The sequence below is a fragment of the Lingula anatina genome, chromosome 1 (genome assembly GCF_051362555.1).
Source record: "Lingula anatina isolate TDL-2025a chromosome 1, LinAna3.0, whole genome shotgun sequence".
NCBI lineage: Eukaryota > Metazoa > Brachiopoda > Lingulata > Lingulida > Lingulidae > Lingula > Lingula anatina.
The window spans coordinates 44,701,319-44,711,340 of record NC_141767.1 but is presented as its reverse complement, the minus strand read 5'-3'; the positions used below and the strand labels follow the sequence as shown (position 1 = coordinate 44,711,340).

The 10,022-nt window shown below is 36.5% G+C and overlaps 2 protein-coding genes across 2 annotated transcripts; both read right to left on the bottom strand.

Annotated features, from left to right (window-relative positions):
* Positions 1–177: 177 nt before the first annotated feature.
* On the bottom strand, positions 178–2,789 carry LOC106168477 (caveolin-3). Its single transcript, XM_013547546.2, has 2 exons — positions 2,502–2,789; positions 178–904 (listed from the first exon to the last, which is right to left on the bottom strand). Exons 1-2 carry the CDS (start codon positions 2,613–2,615, stop codon positions 563–565), a joined length of 456 nt encoding a protein of 151 aa, XP_013403000.1. The 5' UTR covers positions 2,616–2,789; the 3' UTR covers positions 178–562.
* Positions 2,790–4,559: 1,770 nt separating this feature from the next.
* LOC106168487 (uncharacterized) lies at positions 4,560–9,008 on the bottom strand. Its single transcript, XM_087002305.1, has 5 exons — positions 8,261–9,008; positions 7,305–7,494; positions 6,526–6,767; positions 6,195–6,313; positions 4,560–5,745 (listed from the first exon to the last, which is right to left on the bottom strand). The coding sequence occupies exons 2-3, from the start codon at positions 7,456–7,458 to the stop codon at positions 6,583–6,585; spliced, it is 339 nt and encodes a 112-aa protein (XP_086858431.1). The 5' UTR covers positions 7,459–7,494; positions 8,261–9,008; the 3' UTR covers positions 4,560–5,745; positions 6,195–6,313; positions 6,526–6,582.
* Between the last annotated feature and the right edge of the window lie 1,014 nt (positions 9,009–10,022).

Genomic DNA, 10,022 nt, shown 5'->3' with positions numbered 1-10,022 from the left:
CCTAATCAACTTAAAGCAAACCACTGATATATGTAAGAAATTCTTTCAGTTAATATACATACACACTAGGCTTGTGTAAAAGTTTCGTACAATTACGGATAAAATGCTGAAAGATCACATATATTTTTGAAATGTGTATGCAACCTTCTTCATATTAAATAAAATTCTTTCTTCAAATTGTATGGGTTCAATTTTATTTTCAATTATAAATACTCTTATTCAAATGTCCACGCTATTCATTTGAATTTTATACAAAAATGAAGAAAAAAATGACGGCTGCCTCTCTTTAACTCTGCTTATTATATGACTAGGCACATCCTGTTCTTCTTTTCACTGAAATTTGCATCTACTTTGCTGACAGTATTGTCAAGTTCTACAGTCACTGTAAAGCACGTGCAAAAAACTCGCCACAGAACTAGGATTCATCTCAAAACAACTGCATAGATGTAAACTTTAGTTAAATTGTGGCTTTTTAATGTCAGCCTTGTAATGATCTTCAAAGCACACCTTGGTAAACAATTAAATCCATAAGATCGTAAGAAGTCTTCAGTAAGTTATTTTATCATTCCCTCACAACTAAAACCTTGATACTGGAGAATATTTTACCCATTGCAAGATAGCAAGGTGCGACGAAAGTGTCCATGAAGGGCTCAAAGATCTTGCGGATGCAATGAAGACTGATGTAAAAGGCCTTGACGTACGGCACGCACACCCATATGTTACAGAATGAGATGCAAGCAAACTCGATCCCCCAGCACACGGCACACGGAAGCCCGCAGATTAGACTGAGGATACGATAACACCACAGCTGTGTCGCTGTGAAGGCCTGGTAACTGAGAACCCACACCTTGTCGAAGCTGAAGATGGTCGGGTGTGGTTCAGCAAATATATCGGAGAAGGTCACCTGCAAAATAAGAACAGTTTAAGGACCCGTTTGATCTTGTAAAATGAAGGAAGACAAGAGTTATTTGAACGAAGAAGTTTAGTCATTTATGTATAGTATTTTCTGTTGCATGCACTTATTAACAAATAAACACAAAATGAGTTTGTTAAATAGATGTCGACTTGACACAATCAAGTTAAAAATTAATTATAGAAATGTTCTATAAGATAACGATATATTAAAAGAACACGTCATAAACGACACGAAAGTAAATATGTGAATTTTTTTAATACGCAGGAAATCTGTTATTTGATAGAAATGAGCAAATTGTGTTAGATGTTTTTCGGTCCATCAATTGTGATAGCTGTTAGGAATGTGTTTTTCATATATGACGGTCTACCACTAGAATCGTGCTCTTGAAAGTTAATGGTGGTTAATAGTGAAGCTGAATAAAGATGATTTAATTTTTTTAAAAGCATGTAGTTAGTGTTACATTAAGTGGGGATGGAATCAAAAATTATTTTATTATCAGTAACATCACAAACGCCTTTAATAAAAAATGTATTGTGTTCATCTTTAATATTATTTAGTTAACTGTTTTACGAATTTAAGTTATTATATTTCATTAGTAGTTATGCTATAGCACATTTATTCTAAGCCCGTTAAAAGACATTAAAGTATAGTATTGAATATTAGTACTGATCCGACCCTGCATTCCGACCTTCGTTCTATAGATTTAGATAAACGTTGGCTTAAAATGCCCCGTCTCTTGAAAGTTACGTAAGATTGTAAATTGTATGTAGCTCATTGTTTAAAGCTATCTTGCTTGAGATTGTCTAAAGCATTAACCTGTGTTTGATCTGTGACTTAACGCCTCTTACCCTCCATATTACAAAGCGTGCTTTCACATAAGCAGAAACACACAGAAACTTGGGAAAGGACGCAGCTTCGAACTGTTTTGAGCAGTATTATTTTAAGCTAAATGGAATGATGAAAACATGTTTAAGATTATATTAAGGGTACAGGCTTGCAGCCAGCAATTTCAAAGAGACGTTCTTTTTCCGAAAATGTGGGCCTTTTTACCCTCTTAGTTGACATTATTTGAGAGATAGAATATCAAATTTTGATTCATAGTAGACCAAAGGGCTGTTCTAATTAATCCCCTCCCTCTGCCTACGGACAAAATAAGAGCTTTAACGTCACGACCATACCGATATGAGGCGACATTCTCTTCCGCTGAATTATTATTATTATTTTTTATTATTATTTTTTTTTTTTGGAAAAAATCCAACCACTGAAATGATACTCTGATGCTGATTTTGTACTTCCTCCTCCTCTTCTTCTTCTCTCTCCCCTCCCCCCCTCTCTCAATATTATAATTTTAATCTAATTCTTAATATTAATAAGGGTCTAATATTCACGTCCCACGTTTTATACCATAGTTGGCACATAGTACTAAATCACTACCCTCTGAAATATCTTATTAATAACGCTCTACTCAATAACAATGGTTATCGATCAACATAACGGGAATTTCAAGAAAAAGGTTTCTTTGTCCTCAGATTTCACAATGTTGTTCTGACTAAATGTACATGTATGGTCTCATTTACGTACCCACCTTTAGATGCTGGTTGATTTCGTCTGGATCTCTGTTCATAATATCAATATCATCAGGTCCTAGCGTCACCTTCACCTCCTCCCCTGCAACTGTTGCTGGCTCGGTGCTCGACATGTTTGCTAGTTCTTTGAGATTATTTCTGTTTCTTAACCAGTCGTTATAGCGGTTATATTAAATATATCAAATTCAAGCTTGGCAGTGAGTTCAGAGTTCAATATACGACTGAATGGCTGTGTTTCTCGGTGCCTGATTTTACCGCCGAATCTGGAGACCAAGTGTCTCCACCTAACGGGTCAAAAGACTTATTTATTGATTTAGCCAGCTAATTCTCCAACGGCTTATTTCAGAAACTGTCTTTAGAGTGATAATATTTTAATTGCAATAATTAAATTTGTCGAGACTAAAACATGGTCGATAATTATTCTAGATAGATTGGTGAATGATTATAGGCTATCAATGTATCCAGTTTTGTAAAGCATTGTTACTACTCGTTCGGGGATATGTTTAAGAGGGTAGGTCTTTTATCGCGAAAGTAAGCAGAAATGTTGTGTGGGTATACAGCGACAACAATGAGGACGTACCGACCAAGTACGTCAAAGCCCACGGCGGTGTAGCGGTGTGTGGCTGCGTGGGAATGTGCGCTTAAGCTGCGTGGTCCAAGATCCAGAAAAGTGAAGAGACACAAAAATCGTGTTTAAAGGTAATTGTTGTCGAAATCAAATTGATTTATTTTGCAACATGTTGTACAAGTGACGGGACTTTTGACGGCAACTTTGTAATGCGTAAACTAACTGACTAGTGCTCTATTTGTGGACATAAAAGGTGGGGATTTTCCAACCTAAGCTAAAAAAGCGAACGTACACTTCATGTTAAGTGCATCTTCACTTTTCCGAACCTTTGATTAATAGACCGAGTGTAATTTTGTAATTTTACGACGAACTTTATTTATTTATTTATTTATTTATTTTAGGTTTATCCATACTTGTCTCTTAAATTGAATGGTATTTGGTCGAAAATTTTAGCTCTGAGAGCCACATTTGTACTCTATCCTAATTTTTTATAAAATGGTCCTAATTCAATGGAGACAGAGGCCGTAAGTCTACGAGATATAAGTGCCCTTTCATTAGAATAGGGTAAATAATAACCATAGATTGTTATATTAATTTTCTTATGTTTAAAGAGTTGTAAAATCCATGTTTTTCGTATGTTTAAAGAGTTGTAAAATTAATGTTTTCTTATGTTTAAAAAGTTGTAAAATCCGTGTTTTTCTTATGTTTAAAGGGCTGTAAAATCCATGTTTTTCTTATGTTGGCAATGCCATTGTTTCATTTCAAATGGAGTTTGGTTATCTTGAGTGCTGATAGTTCACTGCCGAGCTTGACGGAAGGGACAGATTCTAAGTCAGTCAAAACAAGGAGTGTTTATATCTCTTATAGGTTCTACTGAATGTGCATTATAAGGAAGAACAAACAATCAAACAATCAAAAGATGAACATCTTTTGTCTGTTTAAAAAGAATATCTTTTACCTATTTAAAAAGGATGTACGGGTATGACATATTTTTGTACTACAAGTATGAAGTTGGGGAAACAATCACTATCATGAACTGAGACCTGCAAATTAGTTGCCGAGGAAATATCCCATGTATGGATCTCCCAACTATCCTCTCTTTTAGAAGAACATTCCCAACAGAATAATGTTGGATAATGATACATTCATGGATCTAATAAACGCCTATATACCACTTCTAGAAGTTTCTTATAAGACTCAAATAAAGCCGACATGCCAAGGGATAAATCAAATTAATCATTCGATCAGCCATACAAGAGCTTTAGAGTGCACCTTCAAATTTTCTTATCACTCCTCATTTTGGCTGACCAAGATGCTTTAGGTGGTTCGTTGTCTCTGTTATTGAAGATTCTGGCCTTATCAGTCTTGCTTGACAGTAAACTGGTAACGGTACTCACTCTAATATGTACCAATCGCAATAGTAACATCAGATATGGAACCTATAACCCCGAATACATAAGAAAAAGCATCCGACTCACTGTAGCACCTATTATTCAAATGTTCTATTACTCAAGTCATTTCATCATTTTAACATAAGATTAATAAGATGGTAAATTTTGATTACTTACCATTATTGTATTATTTTGAATAATCTATTTCAGTGAAGAACCACAGGAAGATACAAGAAAAGCTTAAGAAGTGTTCCCTACCAAGATCTCAGAGTAAAAATTAATTAAAAAGGACGACAACTGAATAAAACAAATGTTTTGCAAGTGTACACATACAATGTTGACATTGACATTTCCTACATTTACCCACACAACTACATTTCTTACTTCTTAACCTTTTATCACCCCGTGCTTATTTACATTTTATGTTTCATTTTTTTAAAACTACAACCCGCCCCTCCCTTTAGATGTCTGCATCACATCTAAATTGACTTCAAAGAGTGGATTCCAACGCCTTTATGAAATTAATGTTTAATATTCAGCCACTCTGATGTTTTGAATGTTACTTTTTCGCATTTTGAACGGGGACAATGGAGCTGACGGACATTGCTACCCAGCAAATACATTTTGATGGCTGCTTATTCCTATCTTATCAGAATAACTTACACCCCAGAGACAGATAAATACAGAGATAAAATGAATAAGTAAAATATTCCTTTGTGAAGGATTTTGTACTGGTGAATTAGGTCATATTAAGAATGAAAAGAAGCAACAAACAGTAATTTCAGCCAACATTGAACAAGGTAATACATGTAATTGATCAGATATCTAAAGAAGCTGTAGCATTTCTCTTGAAGACACCGCAGCTCCTTGTCTTTGGACTACACTGTAATGTTATAATAAGAAATATAGTCTTGAAACTTATCCAATATTTCTTTCTCCGTCAACCCATAATCCGCACAGCAGTGTTGGTGTCGGTGTAATTTCCTCGACCTTTTGCGCTCAGCGACATACTTTGTCATCTTATCGGCCACTTCAGCGCTCAGCTCCATTCCAAGGTACGAACATATCTCTTTCACTTTCGTTATTGGATCCTTGACAAGATCTACCTGATGCACGTCTATGACGCGCACCTGTCTGCCGGATTGGTCGCAGCTTTTCCTATATTTGAGAAAAAGGTTGAGGTGAAATACGCTATATCCTCCAGCACTCGTCAAATTTTGTTATTACCCCAGGGTTGACGTACATCGGCAGAAGGGAATCAACAACTGAGCACCACGAGCTTACCTAAAATAAAATTCAATTATAGCGTTAGTGCAGTGTTCGTAGCTTTTTCACTTTTGTTTGCCATTTTTAAATTTAAATTAAAATACACAAGTTGCATATAATTTCTGAGGAGATCCTAATCGCACCAAGTATTTTACTATATTTACCCACTTTTTACATTGGTGAGTTTTGTGTATTAAAATTCACAGAGCAACGTCTAGCATTTGTCTAGCGTTTTATGTAACCGAATATTTAATTTTCTCCATTGTATATTTTGAATTGTACCATTTTTAGGGGACAATGTTAGCTTAAGTTTCCATGTGTGATGTCGAATGCATATAGGGGGTATTTCAGAACTATTTTACTCTTTTAGCAGTTGTAACCGCCACTTCAGTAGTAGTATAGAGATGCACGATGTAAAAAATTATCCTTTTTATCCTTTCTGTTGAAGCGTTCACCTGATAACATACAATGTCCACTGGGTTCCGCACGGGGTTGATAAAAGTGGCGTCAGGAAACACTTCCAACAAAGACTCCGAGAACAGGCTGTGGAGATGATCTTTCATAAGCAGTATCCGGTGGCCAACATCTACAAACAGTACCAAGATTGGCAATTATCTTATCCAATGTACTTCTTTCTATAACACTTAAATACTGTTATATAAAAATCTAGCTATGTTCAATGAGAAGAGAAATATTTCGAAACAGGAGTTAGCACAATGAGCAGTCAGCATCTTAACCCTATGGAATATCTCCATATAAGGCGTTTTCTAAGCAATTTTAAACATGTCATCTTTATACCTTCATCCCGGGACGTGATCATTTGCAGTGCTTTCTTGTAATCCTGGTAAAACCCAATCATATATAGTCACGTGTCAGTGCCGTTTTCCACCATTTTTCATACAGCGCAATATTAAAGCAGAACAGTATTGCAACTTTATCGATAAAACCAACAGGAGCAAAAAGATGGTAACACTCGTGCAGAAGTGTTGCTCCAATTTCATGTTTTGATGGGAAATCTGGATCTATCACCTGAAAGAAACCTGAAAAGGGCAAACGGTAATATACTGTGGGTTCACACTGGACAAAATATTCTAAAACCTTCAATTTGACGTCATTAACTACAATGTATCCACTGTGGCCCAAACTGCTAACTAGATGATTATTACATTCTCTAATGGTGTCAAAAATATTGTCATAGACCTCGATTCATATATATATATATATATATATATATATATATATATATATATATATCACGTGAGCATCTGCGTAAAACAACAGAGATAATAAATAAAAGTTGCAGCTGATAAAATTCTTTTTACTAGTACCATACACATGGATGTATATTTATTGTTACCATGGTACACAAAGCACTTCATTAATGCTGGAAAAAAGTTCACGAAGTACATGTATATGTAGTAGAATACAGCAACCGTTACTTTTTATGTATTGTTTTGAGGGGGGGGGGGCGACTCTTCCGACACTAAACTCGGAATATTTTGCGATTATTGCAGTGTCCACACTGTCTGAGAGCTACTGGATCTCCAAAACAAAATTTTAATTTAGTGCATATTTACCTGCCACTTCATCAGCATCAGCAATACGAGGGTCGTCCTTAGTTCCCGTCCCCGTTTCTGGATACACAGGGTTCAGAAGCTCATACAGCAGAGGCGGACGGAACGCTGGGTCTTGAGCAAGAAGTCCGTGTAAAAAGGTTGTCCCAGATCGCATTACCCCAAGCACAAAGACTGGCTTAGATAACGGCACCTGTTGGTGAATCAGTGACAAGGGCATCCATTTACCACCACCTAAACAATTTGCCAATTGGCAATATACATGCAATGTCTACTGTACACCAACACACCACATTTATTCAGCGTTTTTAATGCCTGGAAATGAATGAATGATTTCGGGTCTTGTGATTATTGCATCTCTACTGAATGAAGGAGTCCCAAGCATGTGCGCGACTTTTAATGATTTTTAGTTTTCATTTTTTGAAAATGATTAAATTTTGGCACGTGACATTGTGCAAACCGTGTATAAAAAACAGTTTTGGGGTGATTTTCGAAAGTTCAACAGCTTGTTAAATATCTCACGACAATATCATATACATATCCTGCACATGATTATTTAAAGAGTGAGATAGGCGCTTGTGCTCCTAAAACGTTTTTGGGTATATTTAGTTAAATTGATTGATATTGTGTCATTTATGAGAGTAGACATGGGATGACATTTATCCTCATCAGTACATGATATAAATTGAGAAAAGTTACTTTCGATACAAAAGAACAGTTCAGCTCTTTCTTGGTTCCACATTAAATGATGCCCATCATTCTGATACAGAACGGACAGATGCGGTTTTTCGGGTCGGGTGTACCGTATCCTTTCAATGTTCAAATTGTGGAAAGTGATACATATTCTAATGCAGTCAACCGCTATTTAGTACGACAATAGCTTCAAGGTAATGTTTTTTTATTACTATACTGTATATGCTTAACACAATTTCTAAACCTATAAGCAAAAAGTAACCCACCTTGGTAATGCTGCCATCGTTCAAGAGACATTCCCGAATCTTGGCTCTTATTTGGAGTTTACATTTCAGTGCATCCACATCGTCTTCCAAACGTATTCAATGTTTTGTCAGTCCTGTAGCACCTGACTAGCAACGTGAACGGTTCGATCCATTTGTTATCTTGCCCATCTAATAAATCCCCAGCATCAAGAATGCGATCCTGGTTAATTTGGCAAAGTTTGATATCAAATATTTTAAAGCATTAATCACCCAAAATTAAATACACCAAATAAGCAGGCGGGTCACGCCTTCTTGGAACGACATCTTGCTCGCCGGCAGGCCTACCTGGTGTCTTCCTTCGGGCCGAAGTGCACTGATACACATTGGTCCAAGCTAGGCCTCTGAGATCTATTGCGTAACAGGTGTGGTTATGGGTCACGTAGGCAGGTGCATAAGGGTAGTTTAAAGGTTATCAATCAAACGCTGGTCTTTTCATTTGTCTTCCTGACAACGTTGCGACTCCCTCCATGTTTTATGTCATGTGTGAAAATTTCACCTTTCCTAAATGTGAAAAATTCATGAATCAAAGATGTAGCCTATACACGGGAGCTGTAAAGAAAATTGTTACAGAAACATCAAACCTGCACAGTGTCTAGCATGTTTTCTTGTACCTGTAACTTTTTGAATAGCTATATGGCTTAAATATGTCCTTTCCAGACACCCTTTGCATGGTTTACTGGGCCCAAGTCAGATCCATAGGCCTACTTGCATGAGTGGGGGCGTCTCGATAGTCCAAAGGTTCATTGGTCCGAAGGTTCATTGGTCCGAAAATTCGTAAATTTTTCATCAGATTTTCAACAAAAAGGTTCATTGGTCCGAAGGTTCATTAGTCCGAAAATTAAAGGTCCGTTGGTCCGAAGGTTCATTAGTCCGAAGGTTCGATAGTCCGAAGGTTCATTAGTCCGAAGGTTCGATAGTCCGAAACATTTTAAGATGTTCTTCGATTTTAAGAATTATAATTACAAACGGAATCTAAGGGTGCGTTCCCAACGAAACTATCATTCTACGTAGATTGATCCAACTCCACCAGGATTCTCACTGTATGCAATCAGATTAGCAATCCTGGAGCTGCTAGGGGGTGATTAACTTTCGTGTGAACTCAGCTTCTAGAATCTTTATCATTTCGTTTTGAGTGCGACCGAAACGCACGTGAAAATTATCCATATAGGTCGTATTGTTTCCGTGAACTACTCTTTACAATGTGGGGAAGTTTGGGGATATGCAATGGCTACCCTTTCCAACTCATGAACACCATACATGTTTCACATGAAATATTGAATAAAGATTGGAACGCATAAAATGAGAGGACGCCTATAATGACATTTTCTTACGATGTCTTAAGATACTATGATTAGAATTCAAATTCTTCTAACCTACACATTTCTTAAATTATGTAAAAGTTATAGAATAATTGCATTTCCAAACAAACTATGTTGTTGTTCGCACAGCCCACTCCCCTACCCTCCCCCCCAACCCCCCCCCCAAAAAAAAAAAAAAAAAAAAAAAAAAACAGCCGTTCCGCCAGCAGTATTGTATTACTCATAGGGATGAGGATGAATTAACTGGAGTGTAAACTTGGCATATAAACAAAAATTACGAGCATTTACGAAAACAAGCTTTTCCCTTACTAGGCCTTTAAACATAAAAATCGTATCAGAATACAGTAATATGCTCAAATATCCACAAATAGTAATACATATTTAATTCCACCCCCTCTTCCCCA